The following is a 25750-nucleotide window of genomic DNA, read 5'->3' as shown; positions in this document are numbered from 1 at the left end:
AGAGTGGAGGGAGAGGGAGGGAGAATGAGTGACATAAAATCCTCAGATAACTCTGTGGGGTATTGGCTCTGCTTTTGTAGATACAAAACTAAAAATTAACAAAATTAAGATGGCATCATTAATTTTAAAAAGAAAAAAAGGCTTTATTATTTTAAAAAGAAAAAGTATTGCTTTTATACTAGTACTTGAGGTACTGTTTAAATGTCTGGTTAACCAAGACACTTAAAAAAAAATGAAGTATTTCTGTTCCATAGCTGCCAGCAATGCCCTTTAACTTCTGGTTGGGAAAAACAGGAACTGCACAAATTAATCCATTTCACGAGTAGCATTCGCCGATATCCACACCAAGAAGGAAACAGGAACATAAAATGATTGTTAAACGGAATCAAAGAGGAACACTTTTAAAAAATAACAGCCTAATAGCAGCTTCAGGGTTACATCTGCCAGGATCAGGGCAGGCGAGGGGAGGCGGGGGGTGTTACAAGCATGCAGTTTTAGACATTAAAACACTTACACCTAGATGTGACTTTGTGACATTTAGCTACATTATCTGACCTATGATTCTACAGGTGTTAATGCTTTATGACAATAGCGTAAAATAAAACTGGTGATAATATCAAAATATATCAGCTCTAAACACAGGACGACTGGTAATTAATTGGTTAAGGTGTGGTACACATTAGGGCTGTTTTCTAAGCCATAACCTCACCCTTCTTCCTCTGGTCCTATACTACTCAAATTGCTAATTCTGTTTATTTCTTTCTGAAAAGTAAGCAGCACTACATAAGATAGATAATGATATTTTCTGCTAACGACACTTCCTAGAATAAATGGTCAAGAGGATCACTCTGTAATCGAAAAAGAAACGAAGTCTTTATAGAGTTTTCTTCAAAAGTACATAGAATCAAAAAAGGGATGGGGGTTGAGGGTAGAAACACAAAACATAGGTCTCTATATTCCCATTTAAGCAAGGCATCAAAACTTTCATTGAAGACAGTACCTGCTGTAAAAAAAAAAAAAAATAGACCTAGAGCTTTCAGAAACTGTGCAAAAAGCGTAAACATCAAGAGGTATGAAGAACAGTCCTTCCCCCAACAACTTAGATGACAAGTGACAAAGACCAAATAAATTACATAATACAAAGCAACATGCAAACCCCTGAGGTCCACGCGCCATGAAAAACAGATTCCAAGCTGGAGCCCAAGACTTTTAGCAAATTTTACACCTTCTTTCATTGGTTAGCACATATGAACTAGCAGGAAGCAGCCACTGATGTCATTAGACACGTGACAGCCACCACCAGACATCAGGCGAGCAGGCTTGGATAGCTATCATCAAGGCCAATTTATGGTATTATTTTAAAATAATTTTCAGCTGTTGTAATTTAATTATATTAAATTTGCATCATTTAACTGGGTCAATATGAGAAATTAACAATAAGAGGAAAACCTGTAAGATCAAAGCCTCTGAATGCAAGTGACTAGGACTCAATTATCATAATCCAGACCCTCCAGACCAGCTGGCTTCTAGCTTGTTAGTGTGCACCAAGATTTTCTTTGTAAAAGCAGATTACAGGGCCTCAGCTTCCCAAGATCCTGATGCAGTAGGTCCAAAGTGGGGCTTAGGAACCTTCATGCTTTAGGGGCCGTAGCAAGCCCAGGACCACGAAGAAACCCTGCTCCAGATGCCACCATTGTCACCAATAAACATCCGCTGGGCTGGTCACGGGACTCACTTTAAAATCGGTGTCCATGAAACAAACAAAGAGAAAGGTGCAGATAAGAAGCACAGATGATTTCAAAGAAGCGAGAGACAGGGAGCTGTACAGTTGAGACTGGCTGTATTGCCCCAAAGTGAAAAGCACCAACTAGCACTGATTTAAGAGAATTCAACGATCTCTGGTGTGTAGGATGAATCACCAATTATATCATTTATTCAAATACTAAGTCTCTCGCTAAGGTGGAATAATTCAATCCCAGAAGCACATATCTAGTACCTAAGTATCAAAGATTATTCACTATATCAGACCATGACAAGACACTATTTGCTTGATAAAATGAGTGACAGATTTCCCACCAACACAACCAAGTTATACCTTAAGGGAAAAGAGCAAAGATCAGTCTCCTTTTAATCGTACTCTGTGGTAGAGGATGACATATTAGGGTGTTGCTCATACTGTTGTTTTAAAGCCCAGATTATTCCTTTCTACTAATACACTTACGAATATGTATTTTAACCCAGTCACATTTCTGGTCCACACACCTGTCTTTATCTTACTATCAACACCAATGATAAAGATTGTAGAAATGTGAAGCAATATTACCAGTAACCATGACGCTAAACACACCTACAGATGGTCTAAGGGTCGTCTCCCTGGCAACCACACAACGCACCTAGATGTGAAAATATTGTTCTTCAAGGGCTCCAGATTTCACATCTCAGAAGAGTCCAAAATAACTTTCCCAGCACTAAGGACAAGAGTAAAGCAGGCTCTTTGATACTGTACAGAAAAGCTTTCAAGTTTACCGGCTCTTCATGTGGTCATTTTTTAGCTTGAGGTAGGAAAGAGAGAGAGGAGACATTAGGAACAGGTGAGAATTAGAAAAAGCTCACCAGCACCTGTTAATCTGTTCACTTACTCAGAACTGTAAGCCTGCCCATCTCAAGAAGATAAATACCTGCCTGTCACCCGTTCTCCAAGGCTTCTCTCCTCTCACCCTGCAAGAGCCCAGACCCCCCTTCCCCATAATGCCTTCTTTGTGAAAGACCAGCTTTCAGGAGGAGGCATCATTCAAGCATTCATAGACATGGAAAGAAAAGATTTATTTCTAAGAGGGCACAAGGTTTTCAAAAGGATCAAAAGTCTGCAACATAACTACTAGAAAACAACCACCTTTCCAGCAAAACCAATTATCAAATTGCTACCTGGAACTCTCACCTGGATTACACATCACAGGGGCTGGACAGCTGACAAGGCATTTTTTATTCTAGCAGAACTCGGGTGTTTTTTCTTCAAAGGGAAAACATAATGGCTAACCCAAGTAACAAAGCTTTCATACTTATTTTAAGATGTTCTCTTCAGTGGTCCCAGTTTTTTTCACCTAAACTACCAGATCAAAACTCTTCTGCAATGGGTCTGGGAAAAGGCAATTCAAATACAAGTAGGTTTGGTTCTAGGTCACGAGAACCCAAGACCTTTTTCATCGTCTGGAGAAGGCTGAAAAGTATTTAAGTATTAGCTGTACAAAGATTTCAAGTGGTCCCAGAGCTTCCAGGATCATCCTGAAGCTGATCCAGCTACCAGGTAATTTCTGAGAGTGGCTCAGCCTCTTAGGTGTCTTGTCCAAGACACATATTTAGACTGGATATTCCTGAGGCTTCTTTTCATGTATATATTTGAGAAGGATTTTATCTGTTTATACTCTAGCATCACCATAAAGAAAGTAAATTTGGTTAAAGCTTTTTAGAGAACAATTTGGTCAAACAAATCCTATGTTCACAGTCTTTAACGTAGTAATTCTACTTCTAGAATCTATACTTAGGAAATAAGAAATAAAACCAAAGGCTTATATACAAATACTTATCACTACAGAGCTATTTTAAGTAGCTAGAATTGTAATAAACCTAAAACTGCCCAGAATATGAGAAAGATTAAATAAGTTACAGTCCATTTTCCCTGTGGGAAAATGCTTACAACACAATGTTACAGGAAACAAAGTTGTATTTAAAACTGCATATGCAATATAATTCCAACTTCATCAATATGCTCATATACGGAAAAAATAAGACAGGAACTTTTGTTAATTTTATTTACCTGGACTGTGGAATTTGGAGCAATTTTTCCATATTTTTCTGTATTTTCTCAGTTCTCTAGAATGAGCAGATTTATTTTTATAATGAGAAAAGCTTTTAAGTTACTATAGATAGTCCTTTTCACACAAGCAGAAAATATATATTAGTTCCTTTTCAAATAGAAATGGATGTATGAGACAGTAAAAGTAAAAAAAAAAGTCTGAACAAATCAAATAAATAGTCTCTGTGAACAGACTTTAATAGGCTAGGTTTCTTTAAAGCATACTTTCAAATATGTCAGAATACATTAAGCACATCATTCATTTGTTTTCTAGTTCATATATAAATTAACCAATCTCAAAAGGCTCCTTGGTTTTGTGACTTATTGATGTTGTCACCTGCTAGAGACTTAATTCCAAGAGAAATATACGAAATCACTACATCACATGCACAAATCCTTTTGACACAAATTCAATTTCTGTGGCAACAATAATATATTGACTTAGCTTTATTTTTCTATCTTATGACACTTATTAATGGCAGAAATAAAAGAAATCTATCATTTTTCCTTATTGTAAATGTAAACAATCTCATGCCATCTTGAGAAAACTATGGTAAATGCCACTCACCTGATAACCCCTTAATGCAAATGAAGACATGACACCAAAATATAAGAAATGACATGATTTTTCAAGTAAGTTTCATAATCTTTTTTCTCTGCTACGCAATACAATTAGCCTGACAACATGTGCAAAATACTACATTAAATATAGAGAGGATCCAGTCTCTGCCTTTATGAGCTTACAACCAAAGGAGCAGCAAGACAAAAGGGTGAATAACCAAAATGTGGACACTGGGATAAGCACCTTAACGGACATATTTAATGGTGATGGGAGAAGAGGCAGTCTCTACTTGTTAATTATATATGCTTGCTAATTAACATGCAAACATTATAGCAATGATCTAAAATTAATGTCGAATTAATTTTTAGCCATGATTTAGGTAAAACTGGTAATACGGAATTTGTCCTTCCAACAGGATGAAAGCTTCCTAAAACATTCATTCATTCAACTAACACTTATTAAACGTTACCATGTTGTTGGCGAGATCTATCAGTAAACAAAACAAAGATTCCTGTCCTAAAGGAGATTACCTTCCACTGGGGAAACAGACAATAAACATAATAGATAAGTTACAGCGGATGTTAGAAGGTGAAGAGTGCCCTCAGCTAAAAATGAAAAGTAGCGCAAAGTAAAGCAAGCCCAGAAAGTGGGGTTGGAGGGTTTGTAGTTTGGGATCTTAAATGTGGGAAATGGGGTCGGCACAGGCCTGAATGAGACGGCGGCATCTGCGCAGGGTGGAAGTGGATTAAGGAGGAAGCTCTGCGCGTAACAGAAAAGAACAAATCTGACTCCAGTATTAGATCTGTTTCTTTGGCTTTAACCTGTGCCCTGTGTTCTAGGCTTAGTCTTGCTAGCTCTGCACCTTTTGTGAAGGAATGTTGCCTTTAGCCTGAAATATACAGGAGAGCCTATTCTCAAGGCTCTGACGGTTAAGGATATTAACACTTTTGTACTTATGTAAAGATAACAAGTTGCAGAATAGAAAATAACATTTGTTTTGTTAGAGGTTTTACAGGGGCACCATGACCTGACCCTACAAGAATAAAGCTACAAGATACTGGACAGCTACAAGAACAAAGAATTCCTACACCAACAAGTTTGCAACAACCAACCACACCTCCTCCCCTTTTTAGTATAAAAGGAGCCTGAATTCTGACTTGAGTAAGATGGTTCTCCAGGACATTAGTCTGCCATCTTCTCGGTCTGCCAGCTTTCTGAATGAAGACTCTATTCCTTGCACCAGCACCTCGTCTCCCGATTTTTTGGCCTGTCCTATGGCGAGCAGAACGAGTTTGGATTTGGTAACATGTGGATAAGTGGGGAAAGTGCTTCAGATCAAAGAGCAGTCAGAACAAACACCACAAGGACAGAGGACATGGACTGTCCTCAAGGAAGAGGAAGCCAGCGTGGCTACAGTGATAGGAAACGGATCAGAGAAGAGGAAGGAGGGGCGGGTCAGTCCCAGGCCACCTGAAGGACACAGGGTTTCATTCTTCTAAAGGAAGAAACAGTCACAAACATTTAAGTACAAAAACATGTTCTCAGTAAGCAACTTAAATAGTCAGTAATAGTTGAATCCACTTTGCCAACAGCTCTGCTTTGCTGGGTGTCAATTATATTGGACCACCCTCTTTTCAGCTGCAAGGGCCTCTCACATGCTATCATTTTTCTTTAGGGCTGAGAACTCCAAGCAGTGGTGGTTCCCCAACACCATCCCTACAGCCAGCACATTGCCTGGGCCTCAGGAGACTAACGGCTAAATGGGTGAATAAGATGTGAGGTAAGCAGCCAGACTGAGTAGTTATTGCATATACGAATTCCCAGTAAGGGTGGGTCAACCTTCATCATCATCAGAAATAATGATCTCATTATAGATGGGCAACAGGTACATGAAAACATGCTCAACATCACCAATTATCAGAGAAATGCAAATCAAAACTATGAGGTACCACCTCATATGGGTTAGAAGGGTCATCATTAAAAAGTCCACAGACAATAAATGCTGGAGAGGGTGCAGAGAAAAGGGAACCCTTGTGTACTGTTGGTGGGAATATACCTTGGTGCAGCCACTATGAAAAACAGTATGGAGATTCCTCAAAAAAATTAAAAACAAGAGTTACCATATGATCCAGCAATCCCACTCCTGGGCGTATATCTGAAGAAAGCTCTAATTTGAAAAGATGCATGCACCCCAATGTTCATAGCAGTACTACTTAACAATAGTCAAGACATGGAAGCAACCTAAATGTCCACAGACAGAAGACTGGATAAACAAGTTGTTTATATATATATATATATATATATATATATATATATATATATATATATATATACACACACACACACACATATATACACCACACACAATGGAATACTACTCAGTCATAAAAAGAGTGAATGGATAAAGATGGCAGAGAATATATATCACAGTGGAATACTATGCAGCCATTAAAAAGAATGAAATAATGCCATATTCAGGAACATGGATGGACCTGACGATTGCCATACTAAGTGAAGTAAGTCAAAGACAAATATCATATGATATCATTTATATATGGAATCTTAAAAAAAAAAGATACAAACTAATTTATTTACAAAACAAAATGAGACTCATAGACATAGAAAACAAACTTACGGTTACCAAAGGGGAAAATTGGGGATGGGAATAAGAAATTAGGAATTTGGGATTAGCAGAAACAAACTACTATATATAAAATAGATAAACAACAAGGTCCTATTGTATAGCACAGGGAACTACATTCAATAACTTGTAATAGCCTATAATGAAAAAGAATATATATATGTATAACTGAATCACTACACTGTACCTAGAAACTAACACAACATTGTAAATCAACTGAACTTCAATAAAAATAAAATTAAATTGAGGAAAAAAAAACAGAAAAAGAAATGATGACCATACCTCGGTCCGCCTGGAACTCCTTTGTTTACAATTCCCTAGGGTCACTGACAATAGCCTTGCAGTTTGTCTTTATGTCTTTTTTCTTTTCTTTCTTTCTTTTTTTTTTTAATGTGGCTGGGACCTTGTTTCCCTCATCTTTCAACTAGTAGACATATCACAGTGCACGGAGCATTTTAGGCCAGTGGTTTTCAATCTTAATATGAGAATTACCTGAGGAGTTTTTGTTTCTTTTCCTAAAACAAATGCCTGAGTAATATTCAAACTAACTGAATCAGAATACCAAAAGGCAGGGCTGACCGAGGTATGGATAAAGCTCCCTACTTCCCCCGACGACTCCAAGACTCAAGTCGTCTAGTACCTACCAGCAAGGAATCTCCAAAAACCCACACATGCAGATATGCAGACACCTGCTGGTTTATCTGTCTCGTGCACATCTGTCTCTATGCCCCTGGGGTGGGCCAACCCTGCCACAGCTGATGTGAGCAGAGCTCAACACAGAGTCAATTAAATCCTCACTCTCCCAAAAATCTAGATGTGGGATTCAGAGATGAGAATAAGGACCAAAAGCATATATGTATCTGGAACTGGGAGGCTCTGGGCTTCGCTGTGTGAAGGTCAAAACAGGAGATGCCACACAATGCAGAGATACAACGGTGGAGCAAGTACCTTGTTAAGACTCAGCATGAGACTGTATGAGCCCAGAAAAAGGGATGAGAGAAGCTGCCAGCTTTCAGTTCTTGGCTCCAACCCAAGTTAGGACCAACTACACTTACTACGCATGATCCCAGGAGATAGTCCTGTGTATCTGCACAAACTTGCTGTTTGTAAGCTTAAACTAGATATTGTATGGAGGTCTGTTCCTTTAAGCCAAAAAAGGATTTGAGGGAAACAGAACCCAAGATTGCAAAATGGGTCCCTAGGTACCATATGATATAGTCCACCTCATCATCTATCACCACCACCTACTCGGCATATTTACCACTACACCCAACAGTCCTATAAATTAGCCATTATCCCATCTTAGGAACCAGGAAACTGAGTGTCACAAAAGTGCTTTGCCAGAGCGAGAGAGTGGCCAAGCTGGAACAGAACCTGGGTCACAGTGACTTCAAAACCCAGGCTCAGTCCCCTTCCCTCCCCTCAGTCCTCACTGCTCCATGGAATAGCAGCTGTCGTCAAACCCAGGCAGGAAGACTTACAGCAGGAATAAAACAGTTGGAGTTGTTTACAGGGCAAAGAAATTGAAAATGAAATCTTAACAAGAAAGATAAACATAATATTAATTGGATGGTTATTAAGTGTCATAACACTGACTGCAAAGACGTATGTTATAAATTCAGGTGAGTGATTTATATAAGAAGCTGGGAGGGTTGTAATTTCTATAAATTGACTAACATGAGAATATATGTTTTGCTAGGGAATTTCTCTTTAGATCTCTTTAAAGTTGCTTAAGTGTACAACAGAAATGTAATGAATAGTTTTTTTTAATTATTTGTAGAAGCTTTAGTAATGTCACAAGCCTTATTAAACTATGCCCTCCCAAATCAGACTAAACATAGGCCACAAAAATAACCACATTTCAAAATATCACTCACACATACACAAACAAACACCCTCAAGTCAGAAATTAATTACAGGGAGAAATCTAATTAAAGAAAATTTAATTTTTAAATTATGAGTAAGTTTGAACTCTTTCTTAAATAACTAAATCAGCACTAAGTTTTCTTGCATAATTTGATTACTACTTTTTATTACCACCCTCTAAATTGGTTTGTCACTTAAAATGAGTCAAAAAGATGAGTGCACATTTACAAAGTTAATATCTGAAAAAGGGAGAAAACGAGCAGAAATTCAGCTCTTATATGCAGTCCCAGTACTAAACATAAAATGTGGTAACATTTTACATTTCTTTAAGAAATATTAACCAAGCAAAATATAATTATTGAGCATCTAAGCTAACAAGACATCACACCAAGCCTAGCATATAAAGACCTATAAAACGCAGCACCTGCCCTGAAGGAGGTACCATTCAAGAGGTTCTAGAATAAAAATCTGAGTCACTTATTTTTCCCTTTTCAGTGACTCAAAACATAGTATAACATAAGTAACTGTCTTGCCGGGGCTACACATGCTGAAATACATGAGTTCCTTGCCTTAATACTTTTCACTGCACTTCTCATCCAGAGTAATGTGGGGAATTAAGAGAAAGAAATCCTTGAATGGGATTAGACATAGAGCAGTCCAATAACTGTATCAAACTGGCACTGTGTCATATGATGACACAGTGAAATTCCAACACATAACATTCTATGTCACAACTTAAGTTTTAAACACACCAATTTCCCTAGTCAAGCTGCAAGCTCAAGCAACTGCAGCCTAAAGAGCCCTTGGCAATCTTCCAACAATACCAAGGAGACTTCGACAATGACTCTCGAGCAATAACCCAAGTATCTTCGTAAAGGACTTCTGAAAGCACCTGATTTCATACTGATTATCACACCACAGAAGCACACTAACAAAACAAGTCAACAAGGGTTACGGGGAAGTCAGCAGCTGACAGCCACAGGCATGGGAAGGTCCCCAGAGATCCTAATAACCTAGTGCAAATGACTAAAGGCTACAGATCCTGCGAGGATATGAATTCTACCATACCATGTCTTTTTTTATTATTATGGAGATATAATTTACAGATAACATTGTGTAAGTTTAACATTACAACATGTTGGTTTGATACATTTATATTTTGCAATATGAGTGCCACAGTATCTTTGGCTAACACCTCTTATCTCTTCACAAAATTATCATTTCTTTCTTGTTATGAGAACATTTAAGATCTAGTCTCTTAGCAACTTTGAAGTTTATGATACAGTACTGTTGACTACAATCACTGTGCCATGCATTAGATCTACAGAACGTATTTACCTTCTAGTTATATAAGTTTATACCCTTTAACACATGTCCCCAACTTCCTCACACTCCTTTTTCAGATTCTACACATAAGTAATTTAAATTATTTGTCCTTATCTCACTTAGCATAATGCCCTCAAAGTCCATCCATGTTGTCACAATGTCAGAATGTCCTTCTTTCTCATGGGTGAATAATATTCCATTACACATATATACCACATCTTCTTCATCCATTCGTATGCTGGCAGACACTTGGGCTATTTCTGTATCTTGGCTATTGTGAATAATGCTGCAATAAACATGGCAGGGCAGATATCTTTTTGAGATCCAGTTTTCATTTCCTTTGGATATATACTCAGAACTAGGATCAATGAGTCATATGATAGTTCTATTTTTAATTTTTTGAAAAACCTCCATACCGTTTTCCGTAGTGGCTGCACCAGTTTACATTCCCATCAACTGTGCACAAGGGTTCCCTTTTCCCCAGTCCTCACTGACACTTGTTCTCTCTTATCTTGCTGACGACAGCCATTCTAACAGGTGTGATCCCAGGCCTGTTTCTGTCATGACTGATGTTATGCTCATAAACCCATCATTGAGGGTAGCTCCAGCAGCTGTATAAGTGTTAGAGCAGGCAGATAGCTAGATATGAGCAGAGAAAGGGGGACACAGACCAAATGGCAGGAATTGGGCAGAAAGGAAGGGCACAAGCCAAATGCAGGAAACCACACATCATGTAAGCAGCAGGGATCCTTGGGCAGAGAAAGAAAAGCAGGAACCTTGGGGCTGATAAGGGATCCTGCCTTTTGGGATGACAAGTGGCCTGGAGAAGAACAAAGAAAGGAGAGAAAAGGCAGGAATTTCTAGTGTCGAATGTAACCTTTTGCTCATTATGCCCTCATTTCAATAAAATTAGCCTTGCAGATCAGAGGAACCCATCATGCACCGACGCCATGACACTTCAGATCCAGACTAAATAAGGACAAAAATCCCTCCTCCCTTTGGGAAGGTGGAGTTGGGATGATAATCAGGGAATACGACCCCAAACCCTTACCTTCCCAATGAATATTCCGCCCATTCATTTTTACACCCTGTATAACTAACTTGCCAAAGAAATTCAGGGCAGCCGCTCACCTGAGCCTGCCCGCTCTCCCCTGAGAGTGTAGTATCCATCCTTTAATAAATCCTCACTTTAACTTTATAACCTCTAAGTTTTGTCTCTGAATTCTTTCTGGGGTGGGACAAGAACCTGGAACACCAGTTGCGTCTGTCGGCACCATAAGTGCATCATGTTTGCCTGAAAAAGATGTGCACATTATCCAGCAGGAGTAAACTCTCACATCATTGGGAGGCACTCTGACTTAAGATGAAGACTCTAAGGGCCACAGGCAGTCCACTTAAACATAAATGTGGGCCAAAGTAGCCACTAGCCCACATATGGGTATTTCATAAGTTAATTCAAGTTAAATTAAATTTAAAATCCAGCCTCCCAGGTAGCAATCGCCACATGTGGCTAGTGACTATCAAATCGGACATGGCAAAACAGAACATTTCCATCATCATAGAAAGTTGTACTGAACATTACTGAACTAGGTGGTAGTGAAAGCTGAAGAAATGGGTGAGCTCATGCTGGAAGGAGACATAAAGCAGACAGAGCAAAAGATTAAATGAGATACTACTTGGGAACACTAACAGTAGGAAGTGGGATGAGCAAAGGGGAACAAGTTACAGCAAAGATTTGAAGAAGCGAGGGGTCCGTGCTAACACCTGGAAGAAGTCCAGGAAGATGAAGCCTGGAAAATCAGCCACTGGGTTAGCAGCTGTTGATCTGACAAAGCAACTTCAGTGGAATGACAGGAGCAAAGACAAGGTTGAGGAACCAGTGAAGGTGCCTGAATCCCTCCTTTATGAGCGCACTCTACCCTTGGCAGATGCCATCATGCAGCAGCAAGCTAAAAGCCCTTTAGTACTTATGGGTTAACCCCCCTGGTAACACACTCATCACATCTAACCAATCATACACATACTCCTGTTCCCATTTCAGAATGCAGAAACAACCACATAACAGTAGTTTTCAAGGTGTCACAGCTACCAAATTCAGAGCCAGGACTTAAACCTAGGTTAACTCCAGAGCCTGAGTGCTTAAAAATTACACAACGTGGACTCCCTGGCAACACTTCACCCTTGCTGGTCCGCACCTGTCTTCCCCGTGCTGGACTGAATGTGAGCCCCTTGAAGTCAAGGACCAAACTGTATCCATCTACCTGTGCTAAGCTTTGTATAAAGGGCATTCAAATATTTACAGAATAAATGAAACCAACTAATTCACAGAATTTAGTTATAAGGGAAGGAAACAGAGCACAGTACTAAGAGGAGCACAGGGTCATGGGAAAGCTGGAGAGGGAGGTTGTTGGGTTTTGCTTCTGCTTTTTCTTTTAGAATGGAAGTTATCTGAGCATTCTTACAGGATGGAGCCTGTGACGAATGAAACCATCTCATGGAATAGGCCTGGGTCGAGATCAGTGGTACAGGGATTAACCTTGAATAGGAAAACAGACACTTCTGTGGATACTGGAGGAGAAAGGATGAAGAGCTGCAGATACAGAAGTTCACAGCCACGACAGCAGGAAACTGAGCCAGTTCAAGCAATATAGCCTTTATTTTCTCTCCAAAGAAAGTGTCAAGGTGAGAGTGAAGAGTCAGGAGACACCCTCTCTAAGATCGTTTCAGTGAATGTTATGGCATGTCCCGTGCGGGTACTGAGTGGTGCTTTACACACACACACACACACACACACACACACACACACACACACACACACACATCAGTAAAGGATCCAAAAGAAAATCATTGCCTCTGTATGAGGAAAGCCGGAATTGGTGGTCTGGGAAGAAAAGGAGTCAGTGAATTTCACTCTGAAGTGCTTACACTGTTGGGCTTTTTAAGAGGTTCATACATTACTTTTTCAATTTAAAAAACTATTTGCAACAAAAAGGAACCGGGCCCATAGAGAAGGTAAAGAGGGTGACAACAGTCTCAGCATATATGCTGAGAAAATTAAAAGGGGGGTAAACAAGAAGCTAGCTCAAAGCCAGGGCTCTGGGGCCAGCCTGGCGGTTCTGTATCCATCACTCCCTGTTCCCAGCTGCAGCACCTCAGGAACATCCCAAACCTCTCTCCCTGCTGCAGTTCCTTCACCAGGAACACAAGGGTGGTGAGAGGACCTGCTTCAAAGCATGGCCTTAGGATTAAGTGATTAAAGGAGTGCCCAGCCCACGAGAAGAGCTGCGTAAACATAGCTATTGTGATGATGATTGTTACCAACAGCTCTGAAGACCTCGCTAATCAGTGGGCCCCAGATTCCTGGTGGCTGAGGGCACCAGTTCACACAGCTGGGAGGGGTTTCCACCAGGAAGCGGCGGCGAAGCCCGTCAGGTCGCCCCGGGCTTGGAGATCTGAGGCAAGCGGGCAAGGAGGCCGAAGCTTCTATTATTTATTTATATTCTACCTTATGTCAGGTTTGAGGAGGCAAGGAATGTGGAGGCATCCTAGTTCAAAAGGAGGTCCAAGGTTACTTTTGTGGGGTGTGGGTTTAGTGTGGAGCAAATGTCAACAGGAGGCTGACAGAGAAAGAGAGGCAAGGTCAGGGGGACGAAGGCCTATATAAAACAGAAAGGAGGGGAATTTGTCCAGGGACCAAGCCTTTTGCTGCTTTCGTTAGTCAAACTAAGCTCAGGTCCCTGGACACAATGCAGATGTCCTGCAGGAAGCGAGGAAGGAGGAGGGAGGGGGGTGAGAGGGAGGAGATAGGGAGGTGAGAAGCAGGAGAAGAAAGGTCAAAATGCCCTATATGACTGAGATCCTGCCACATCCCCTCCAAGATGACCAGCCCAAGGGAACTCAACATGCAGAGGCGGGATCTCCCTTAAGAACCAAAAGAATAAAACTACAGTCTCCCACTTACAATGTATCGACTTCACGATGCTGGGAAAGCAATACTCATTCAAAAGAAATGGCACTCCAAATTTTAAATCTGGACCCCTTCCTAGGCTAGAGAGGCGGTGGAGTACTCTTTCATGATGCTGGCAGCAGCTCCCCACCAGACACGGGATCATGAGGAAAACAACTGATACACTTAGAGCCACTCTGGACCCAGACAACCAGTATTCAACGCATTCTATGAGCTATTCAGCACTTTAAAATAGCCTTTGTGTTAGACGATTTTGCCCAACTATAGGCGAATGTAAGTGTTCAAAGCGTGTTTAAGGTAGGCTAGGCTAAGCTAGGTTCAGTAGTTAGGCGTATTCAGCACATTGTCGACTTCCAATATTTTCAATTTAGAAAGGGTTTATCAGGACCTAACCCCATTTTAAGTCCAGAAGGCTCTGGAATAATAGCTATCAAATATTAACTACTAGGCTCTATGTCCAAGCTATTGTAACATGCATTACCTCAACTGATCCTCACAATACTATGGTTATCTATTCCATTTTACAGATAGGATAACTGAGGCAAGGAAGATAATCCAGCCCAAGCCGTCTTTGTCACAGTGGTTAACGGGCTCTAAAGCCACACTGCCAGGCCCTGGAGGAGCTTGAGTAAGCAGGCTCCGTTCTCCAATGACCCAGAAATATGTTTCTGGTAGTCTTCACATGCCCTCACCCACCACAATGCAACTTTTATAGAAAGGAAATAGACATTTAGGGTACATCAATAACATTTAAATTTAAATTAATCATGAATAGATTAATGAACCAGGCAGTGTAAGGTTACAAGAGTAATTCTGCACAGATTTTCAATTAGCCAAGTGTTCACCTTCCTACTGTAAGCTCAAGTCTATCCCAGGCACCACCAAGAGAGAAAGTGACTTCCAAAAGCTTACAAATACATGCATAAAGCAATGAAAGGAGGCTCGAGAAAACATATCAATAAGAGCAAAATAACATGCTCAGAAGAGAGGCTGAGTGAAGTTAGAAGATGGTTTTAATTGAAAACTATCACCTTTTATAAAGAAATGAAACTGTCACATTGAATTTTTGAATGTAGATTATGTGCATTGTTTTTCATGTTCATTTCTCCGGTTGTCAAATTTTTTCATTAGAAATGAATTGTAATTGTCATTATGAATTGCATTCTATCCAAGGTTCTGATAAACAAAAACAGTTTAATACTACAGTACAGTCCAGAATTAATTTCACCAATCTGTAAATCCTGGTTAAAAACTGAATGTTCCTAAGTTTCATTTTTATGACACCCAAATAAACAGCCCATCTAGGGAAAATATAGCAATTACAGGATAAACCCCACATCTTGGGAAAATACCTTACAATAAAATTAGCCAAATAAATGCAATATTACAGATCCTACAACTAGACTAATCCCAGTATTTTACTCAGAGTTTTGAGAAATTCTACACCATAAACTCCAAAAGAAGCACACACTTTTTTTTTTTTGAACTTCTAGAACAACCTAGAATTAGCAATAATTTCTTTGGAGAGAGCTGAACAGGTTATTCAGCCATTTTTAATCCATGAATTCGTGGACCACAGCTACTCAGTTATAGCCCAAGGCCCTCAGAACACAGGATGCCCTTAGTACGTATTTCATACATTAAATCCTAGTCCCCACTTGTTTTCTGGCATTTTAAAAATGGGCTATGATGCTCAAAGATGGAGTAAGTAGAAACTTAATAATTCTATTCACAGATCTATTTTTCGGGAAAAGAATTACCCTACTCCCTTGCGAAAAAAAAAAAAAAACACTAATCAAAACAGAAAAAAAAATTAAAGCCCTGTAAGACTTTACTACAAGGCAATGATGAACAAAGATTAGGAGAGATAGCCAGAAAGGGAAGAAATGGACATTTCAATAGAATTTATAAGGTTTCATTTCAGAAATTTACTGGTGAGCAGTACACAGTGTTCTATACTTCTCTTGTATGATAAAACATATTTTTCAAAGATTGCAAGGGAAATGTTTACCATTAGGAAACCATTTAGAAGTAAACTGTTTTGAAGTACATTGCATGCATCTCTTTGCTACTGAAAAATACTCATCACTTCAGCTCACCACTAGACAAAGGACTAAAGGTGCAAAAAACCTTTGTCTGGTTCAAGGACTCTCCTAACTTCTTAAGTTGTCTCTGAGTTCCTCAAATTGAGGTCCTCGGGGCCCTTCCACAGACTCTCCAGTTCTATCACACTTTTTAAATGCTGTATTTTTCCAAGATTATATCAAAAATTAGAAATAAAGTCCACATGTTCTGGACAATTGAATGCCCACTCTAGAACCACATTCCGTCAGGCACTTTTGGTGAACATGCCTGCATTTCTGTGCACTATCGATATGTTGTCAGAAGATCAAACAACGTGGATATCATGCCACACAGGCATTAGAAGCTCTCGCACTTAGAAAGAATTCAGTTGCAAAAGGCAATAATGATTCCAAAATGACACAGTGTAAGCAACCATATACCCACAGTTAAGGAAAATTAAATTCCAAGAGAAAAATGAATATAGAGGTTGGCGGTCTTGGCTTTGATGCTTTCCTCTCTTTTTCAGCAGTTTCAAACAGTCTAGTAAAAAAAAATTTACATATGGCTATTTTCCTTTTATTACAAACAGGTTAATAAGAGTTCCCTACTTTACCCAGAGCCTCAAGTCAAGACCTTGCGAAAAAGACAGGGATGTTGGATGACAGGCCTCCATCAACAGCTTGGGGCTTGATCTCTGGGTTCATCAGTCTGTGCTCAGCTCCTCAGCTTCTGGGATCCCATTTCTACCCAAGAGTCAAGCTGACAAAAAGGAAAACAGCAAACTACACACGTACCTTTCCACTATTAAATCCAGCAATGATGACAATTTCAACAAAACATCATCATCAATCACATAAAATTAATGTTGTTAATTTAAATTTTATTGGTTTTATAGTTCTGTTTTGGATTTTATATGTAAATCTGTTTTGTAAAAGAGCCATAAGCATAAAGAGTTATACTTGGTTTTATATCTATACATATAAAAGCAACATTCTTTTTACTACCATTCAGGTCCACACTAGAGTATCACAAGAATGTTTTTTCCTTAAGTTTGAGGTCGTTTATTTTGTTGGCTTCTTTTTGTAAATTTCATAGCTATATGAGCCTCATTTTACAAATTAAAAACATATCCCCTGAAAAGCTTCAGAAACTTGCTCTGATCTTTCAACTGTAAGAATCAGAAGTCTGCATCAATCTGCATGTCACCTGACATGCCAGGATAAGACCTGGGAACACAATGCCTCTGCCTCATCATGAGGAAAAAGTCTGGCCCAATTCAGATTTTCCAGTGTAAGAAAGTTATTCAAATATCCAGTGTAACATCTCCAATGCCCTAAAATCTAGACAAAAATTGTACTATTACTACTATTTCTACCAATGATGACAACAATAACAACTCTAAAAATGGTAAATATTTACATAGATGTTACAGCGCCATTACAGCCCATCACCCTAACTTCTCCTCTTCCCAAAAACCCCATTTCACACATGAGGAAACAGACACAGAGAGAGGTCAAGTAACTCACCCAAGCTCACACAGCTAATAAGCGACATAGCTGGAATTCAAGCCCTAAGTGTGGTGCAAGTCATTGTTCACAAGTATTATTTATAATGCCTCTTATATCTTATACAAAAAAACTGTGAGAGAGGATAGCAGTGGGTCTTTTGAAAAATAAAATCTATGACAAGCATTTCCATGTGATTTTCATTAATAAGCTAGTAATTGAATATTCCAGCACCAAAACTTATCTTAGTGAAACTCTTAAATTCTCCCCAAGTTAATAATGATTATTTGATTTGCTATTTGAGAAAATTACTTCCAGAGGAAAGGTATTTCAATGCCACCCTGCCGCTACTGAGAGAAAGCTGCCTTTGTAGATCCTGTTCAAAGAAAGCTCATGCTTTGATCCTTAATATCCCACTGAAGTAAAAGGTTATGCTTAATCTATATTTTATAGATCTAAAAGTCAAATTAGTTTCTGGGATAAACAAGCAGAGTGTGATGGTAAGCATATTTTGTAGCATTCATTTCATTCCCAGTTTGGAGGATACTATATGCTGAGTTAAAGACAATTACATTAGTGTAAAACATAGCAGTTTTTTCTTGTATTATTCTGCAAGCATAAACAAGTTATACACATGTTCATTTACATTCTATATAAAAAGCCAATTTTAAATCCAATTTATAAGGCAATAAATATATAAAGAGTCTAGGACACAGCAATAAAGTTATGCCATAAAGGAGAGTTAATTTAAGACAACAATAATAAAAGCATGACAAATTTTAAGCATTCTACCAACTGCACAAAGGTGTTTCAGGTAACATCTGTTCAGAGGCAATTGCTACAAGACAGACTAGATAAGATGCAAGCATTCACAGTGCAATAAATGTATGTCAGTTTGCTTGCTTCATAATTAAAGACATGAGTCTTTGAAAAAAACAAGCAATTAAGACTTGCTCTAAATCTAAGACAATCATCCCTGCTCCCATCCCTTTTTACTCACAAAGAAAAAAATCTAGAGTGATCCAGAAGTAATATAAACCATACATCGTCTATTTTCAGGAGGTAAATGTACTCCCCGAAAGCCACTTGATATATGTTGTTTCTTTTGATAGATCATATATTAATAGACAAAAGTAAGCTTATTTTCTCTGTTAGAAGGATAGAAAGAAAAGAAAACCTGGGATGATTCAAAGCAATTTACATTCAACCCTTTGTATCCACAGGATTCAACCAACCACAGATCAAGTATTTAGGGAAAATAAATCCAGAAGTTTCCAAAAAGCAAAACTTGAATTTGCAGCACACCGGCACACTATTTACATAGCATTTACAGTGTATTAGGTATTATAAGTAATCTAGAGATGATTTAATGGACGATGTGCATAGGTTGTATGCAAATACTATGCCACTTTTTATAAGGGACTTGAGCATCCATGGATTTTAGCATCCAAGGAGGGTCTTGGAACCAATCCTCTCTGGATACCGAAGGACGATTATACTTAGATCAATGGCCTGAATGAAGTGATTTTTACCTTATGAAAGTTTCAGTGTCTGATGGGTTAGGTGGAATTTTGACATGAATAAAACTCAGGTGCCAGAGCCTTCAACTAAGAACACTATCTCCAATTCTTGACATTTTAGGACAACTAAAAGCATCACTTCAGCTGAGGACTCAGTGAAGAAATACATTCAAAAAGAGCACATAGAAATCACCTCCACCTTTTCTTGGCTTTAAAGCAATGATGAAAATGATACAGCACAGCAAGATAAATGAAGGTTCTAGTTGTTACTCCAGGAAACCAAACTGTGGTTATTTTACATTCACCCAAACCACAAACCTTTCGAAATAAAATGGTACCACAAGAGATTTAAATGGCTCTGATGGCTCTCCTAAAATGTACACTTGTAAACTGTGCAACCAAACCTTTCAATGTGGTCATCCTCACAACTGTACGTTGCTGTAACAAATTACCACAAACCTAACGGCTCAAAACAACAGAAATGTATTCACCTGGGCTAAAATCAAGGTGTCAGCAGGGCCGATCTCCCTCCAGAGGCCCTAGGGAGAACAGTGCCTTGCCTCTTCCAGTTTCTGATGACTGCCAGCGTTCTTTGGCACATGGCTACAGCTCCAATCTCTGCCTTGTGGTCGCCTCACCTGCTCCCTTTCTGTAGTCAAATCTCCCTCTGTCTCTCTTTTATACGGAAAAGTGTTTGCATTTAGGGTCCACCCTGATAACCCATGATAATCTCCCCCATTTTAAAGGCTTTAATTTAATCATGCCTGTAATGGCCTTTTCTGTCATACACAGTAACATTCACAGGTTCTGGGAGTTAAGCCATGGCTACCTTTTGGGGATCATTAATCAGCCTACCACACCTGCCTCCAGACAAGCCCAGAGCAATGAGGCAAGTGTGCACTATTTTCAAACACAATCCGATTTCAACTCTCAAGACCCCAGCACAATAAGCAAAAGCTTTCCAACTGTATACCCCTTCCCACCTCACAACTCACCTATAATCAGGAAATCACTAATTCTATATTCATTAAAGGCATTAATAACTATTGCTAATGGTTCCAGAATGAAAAAAGAAACAGTAAAGAGTAAAACTCCCACTAGCATGGGAGTCATACAGGACAGTGACCAAGGATGTGAACTCTGGGACTAGCTGCCTTGGTTCAAATCCCAGCCTCCCCAGTGAGCAGCAGTGTGACCCAAGGCAATTTAACCTCTGTGCCTTCATCTGCCCTTCTAGCAAACAAGGCTAATTAATACTACCTACCTCACAGGGTTGTTGCAAGGATCAAAGGAGTTGATATTTATTTAAAAAAAAAAAAACCTACACACACCTACATGGCTCCTTCACAAAGGTTAACTGTTATCACTAACAATGACCAAACACAGTAGACATACAGATGTTAATGGACAGGGTGAAAAACCTCTCACAACCAAAACTGAGGGTATAGTAATGACATAATTAGACAACAATCAGCACTCTATAAGATGGAAATCATAAGATCAGATGTGAGATTTACGGTAAAGTCTGTGAGAACTTTTAAAAGATGTTCCTAATGAAAAAGAAGAGCTACTCTGCTAACTTGGAACAGGGAATTAACAGCCCCCTTTTCAAAGGACTGGTGCGCATCCTAGAGCTGGAGACCTCTCCAGCAGCCTCGCATCCTGCTCTCACCCTGGATCTGGTGGCCTCCACTGCGTGTCCTGTGCATTTCTAAGAGAAGTGGATCCTCTGCCCACGATCATTGAAAGTCTTTGCATGATGACTAGGACATTGTTTTGTTCTGTTCTGTTAGGTAGTTAGAAAGGTCGGGGAACCGGGCAGACAGGTGGAGGAGAGGGAGGATGATCAGGGAGATGGAGGTATGCCCGCCTCCAGCATAAAGGGGTTTTACTTCTTATAAATGAGAGCCAGCAAGAAACCAGTCAGAACCCAACAGCCGCGACTGTGCTGTAGCAACAAGGACCTAACCAGACATGACCCAGTGCTCATTGTAATATAATTAGCATTGCGGTTTAGCTCCCCACCCATGGGTTTCTCTGTGTGCATCATGGGTAAGGACATGAGCAAAAGGGACGAGCATGACTAAGCACTCAGGGGCACTCAGGGGCAAGAGCCGTCAATCAATCAAGAGACCACCTCTAAGCGAGGGGATGAGAGAAGGGACAATGACCATTGTTATGCGCCCTTGGACCAGCCCACCTCCTGCTATTAGAGGTGTATTTTCCCTTTGCTAATAAATCCTTTAAAATCTTTCGCTACACAACGCTCCGTCTCTCATCTGAATTCTTATCTTTCAGGTAAGATAAGACTTGGGTCCAGGTACTGATGATGTGACCTAGTACAGGTACCAAGTTTAATGGTCCACTGAATTCTATTTACCTTCACAGAGTCTTCACCCTGTTACCTGCCTTGTCCTCCCAAGCATCCACTGGTTGTATCCCATCTGCCAGTAACTATCCACAGTAACTTAATACACACACACTTTGCCATATTTTCTGCTGAAACCAAGTTGGTTTGTTCGCAAGCAGCCCAAAAGCTGATTCACTATGTAGCCAAACTATCCTACACTTATAATAGACTAATTTCTACTACTTACACAAATCTACGGAGAGAAGTTCTATGTTACAGACTTATATACACCATTCAAAAGTAACTCGAGGCTCATAACTATACATGCAGTAGAAAACAAGGGCTTGTTTGTCTGCTTTATCCAGATTCAAAGTAAAACAGAGTTTCGGTGGAGACCAGGGCTCCAGCCTTCTTACGCTAAGACAGGAGCCAGTGGCCAGTTTAGCCCTCAGTTCCACTACCAGCTTGCAGCTCTGCAGTGTGCAAAGACCAAACATCTATATTATCCCTACTCCCGTCTGATCACCAACCTGCATTACTGGTTCCAGTCAGAAGCAGCTGCCCCTGACAACTAGGTGACCTAAAGACTAGGTGACTCGAGGAGATTCAGGCTAGCATCACTTCATCCCAAATCAAGAGAAAGCCAAGAACTGACCTGACATCCAGCAGTAAAGTAGACTGAACGACAGAACAATCACTTTTTGAGCCACTGCTAAGATTTTATGAGGAGGGGGTCTCCAAAGATCACCCTCCAAGCCACAGACAAGTATTACTGGAGCGGGACTGGAAACAGTGAGAAGTAGGCAGATTGGGAACGGCTGCTCAGAAGGTAGTCTTGACATTGGAATACTAAGCCTGGGCCAGGAACAGAGTTAGAGCTAAGCCTGGAACTCCATTCCATCTAAGAGTCTAGTTCAATAGGGAAGTGGCACCCCCAGGCTCCTGGTGGAAACAGATTCAAATCATTTCCAGAGAAAAGCCTCCTCAATTAGGCCTCCTAGAAGATAGGTTAAGACAAAGCGATGAAATCACAAATTCTTAACAAGTACAGAGAAGGCACCAAGCCACCGTGAGTGCAAGTCAATGTACATAGACCAAAGACTGCACAAACCAGAACTGCCAAATAAGAAGAGCCAAGGAGGAAATGTCTAGAGAAATAAAAATAAGAAACAAAGAGTATCAGGGATTACCAGGCAGATTTGAAAAAGAAGCAAATGTAACTTGTAGAAATAAAAAATAACTGACACAACATTGTAAAATGATTATAAATCAATAAAAATGTTGAAAAGAAATAAAAAATAACTGATACCTCAAAAATTCAGAAAAAGTTAAATAGAATAGATATAGCTGATGACAGAATTAGTGAAATGGAAAATACCAAGAAATTACCATGCAAGCAATAATCTAAATTAGATTACAAAGACTCCGTATTACTTCCAAATTAAAGTCATGATTCAAATCAGACCCCTATCTAAACACACACACAGTATTTTAGATATGTTTATTAGTTTCGGGACTTAAGAGTACTGTCTTTAGATGTCTTAACATCTTTACAATAACCCTTTTAACATACCTTTTTTTTAAACTTTTTTTGGGGAGAGGGAGAGGTGTGTGTGTGTGTGTGTGTATTTTAATGGAGGTACTGGGGATTGAACCCAGGACCTCATACATGCTAAGCATATGCTCTACCACTGAGCTATACCCTACACCCTTAACATACATTTTTACAATAACTCTTTTAACATAACAAGAAATGAAAAACAGCACAGACACTAAACCCACAGCACCTAATACATCCTTCAAAGAAACTAAACCTAAATATTAATTTAGGTTCTGTTTTCATGACCTCCTTGTGAAGAGTGAGTCACAGAAAACTATACCTCATGTACTCTGGAATACAAAACTCATAGACAAAATAAAATGACATTAACCAAGAGAGTAAACTGTAAAAGGAAAAAAAGTCATTGCCCAGTGGATCCTTCTCCTGTGGGGTAGAACATTTCACTGCCAATCTACCCCTATCCTAATTATTCCTCCACTCTGTCAAGATAACAATCAACAAACTAGTTGATCCTCCTGCAAAATTTCACCATTCCTATGGCCATCATAAGACCTAAATTTGCATAATTAATCCATGCGGTCCCTCATTTTCAGTATTAGGATACATCTCGTAGCTCTGCACTGTTTTATTCATCTATGATTTTAACTGCTAGATAGCAAATCACTCCCCCTCTACAAGCCTTTATTCCCTTAATTGGTGTATCTTGATTTAAATTCCTAACAACTTTCATATGTTCACAGAAGGCACATGCCGTACTGTAAAATTTCACCTATGACTAAAATGTTTTTCCATACTCCTAAGTAAAATGGAGAGGGAGTCAATATTAAATTTTCAGTTCTGTTGGTCTCACTTCAAATCAACCCTCTATGTGATTTATTTACACACACCAAAACAATCTTCCTCACTGCCTATTCTTTCATTAGTTAATGCCAACAAAAAGATTTACAAGGTGCTAATCATGACATTTCCCTTGACGGTTACAGTGAGTAAGAGAAGCAACCAGAATAGCGGGTTTCAAATACTTAGACTTCTTTCCAATCTAAAGGAAACATTCCTTAGCAGTGACTACATGGCCCGCCAAGTTTTGAAACGAGCTGTTCGACTTGGAAAATTATAACCAACTTTTTAAAGTTCTTCTTGGATTAAATTAAGCAGAAAAAGAAATACCATCACCTAAAAGTTCACTTTGATATGTCTCATGCCCTCAGACGCTAGCGGGGAAAGGAAAAGTTTAACTTAAAAAATGCAATGTCCACCTAGGTGACGTCAATACTTATTTGACTGCTTTTCGCGGCAGCCTTAAAAAAAATTTGCGGCAACACAACGATCAGCGTCTCAGTGAAAGGGTCCACATATAACTGGACCCTGTTGTATGAAAAGATTGGCAGCTCTCACATCTAGAACAAAATACCGCCCCCAGTTAAGCACTGTGAACACCCCCACCCCCACCCACGCTGTCAGCCAGCTGAATGAAAGTGAAGGACCGGGGACTGAGGCAGCCCGTGGGCACGTTGAGAGCAACCCCACCCCAGCTCCAGGCCAAACTTACAAACTTGGGGCGCTTCTCGCCGGGCTCCTCGGGGCCGCGGGGCGGCGGAGGGTGCTGGGGGCCCTTCCTGCGCGGCATCTTGCCGTCCCGGCAGCCGCGAAGCGAGGAGGAGGAGGGGTAGGAGCCCCCGGCGGCCGAGCCCTGCGCCGGGTGATGCAGCCGTGGCCGGTGCCGTTCCATCCTTCCAAGCAGCTCCGCGGGGCTGGAGGGCGGAGAGGAAGCGGGAGCTCTGCAGGCCACAGGCGGGAGCCCGGGGTCCGCAGTTCCACCGCCACCAGCCGGGTTCAGCCCAACTGCTGCCTGCGGGGCCGCTGCCAACACAACCGAAAACTCCCGCCGCCGCAGAGCGCCGGGGACCCGCCAATCCCGCACCGCCCGGTCGGTGACACCCCCCTGGAATCCGCCCCTTCCGGGAGAATGGAAACATGATTGGCTATTCGGCCCGTTCGTTTCACCGCTCGAGCCACTGGCGGGCCAGGCCGCCGCCTTAAAGGCACAGGGTGGAATCGCATCTGGGGAAGCGCGGAGAATTTACCGGGAAGTCGCTTGTCTGGGTCTATTTGGAATTTGGAGCGCGGGTTCCCGCCAACCTGGGAGGCCACCACCATCGGAGCCGCGCTAGGCTAACTCTCTCTGCACATCTCGGGGGGCCCCGTGCGATGGCCATTGGGAAAAGGAGTTCTAGGAACTGTGATTGAAGGGTTGCTGGGCTGGAGAGAACCACAGCGCCCACAACTCCCAAAAGGATGCTTTTCTCCATAAATTGAGCGCCTGCCTAGTGCTTAAGTGCTGGGAGCCCGCTCAGGAGTGGCAGAGACGTCCCCCCCAAAGTCAGGCAGCGCTAGATTATGCCGTTAAGGAGCTCACAGTCCAAAGTGATTAAGTGATTCACAAATCCTTACACAAACAAAGTAATGTAAATGTTGTAACAGTTATTCTAAAAGTTCATAGAGAACAAAAGGGGAAAGTATTAAATCTGAAGGGGG

At 40.4% G+C, this 25750-nt stretch overlaps 1 protein-coding gene across 3 annotated transcripts in view; it reads right to left on the bottom strand.

Moving 5' to 3' along the window:
* Positions 1–25151, bottom strand: part of DIAPH3 (diaphanous related formin 3) — a 472396-nt gene extending 447245 nt beyond the window's left edge. For all 3 annotated transcript variants that reach the window (XM_032496900.1, XM_032496901.1, XM_032496902.1), the window contains exon 1: positions 24765–25151. In XM_032496900.1, the coding sequence (XP_032352791.1) occupies positions 24765–24944 (180 nt within the window). In that variant the 5' untranslated portion in view covers positions 24945–25151. The remainder of the gene's footprint in view (positions 1–24764) is intronic.
* Positions 25152–25750: the final 599 nt, after the last annotated feature.

This window comes from Camelus ferus, chromosome 14, assembly GCF_009834535.1.
Source record: "Camelus ferus isolate YT-003-E chromosome 14, BCGSAC_Cfer_1.0, whole genome shotgun sequence".
Taxonomy (NCBI): domain Eukaryota; kingdom Metazoa; phylum Chordata; class Mammalia; order Artiodactyla; family Camelidae; genus Camelus; species Camelus ferus.
This window is presented reverse-complemented; position numbering and strand designations above follow the sequence as displayed.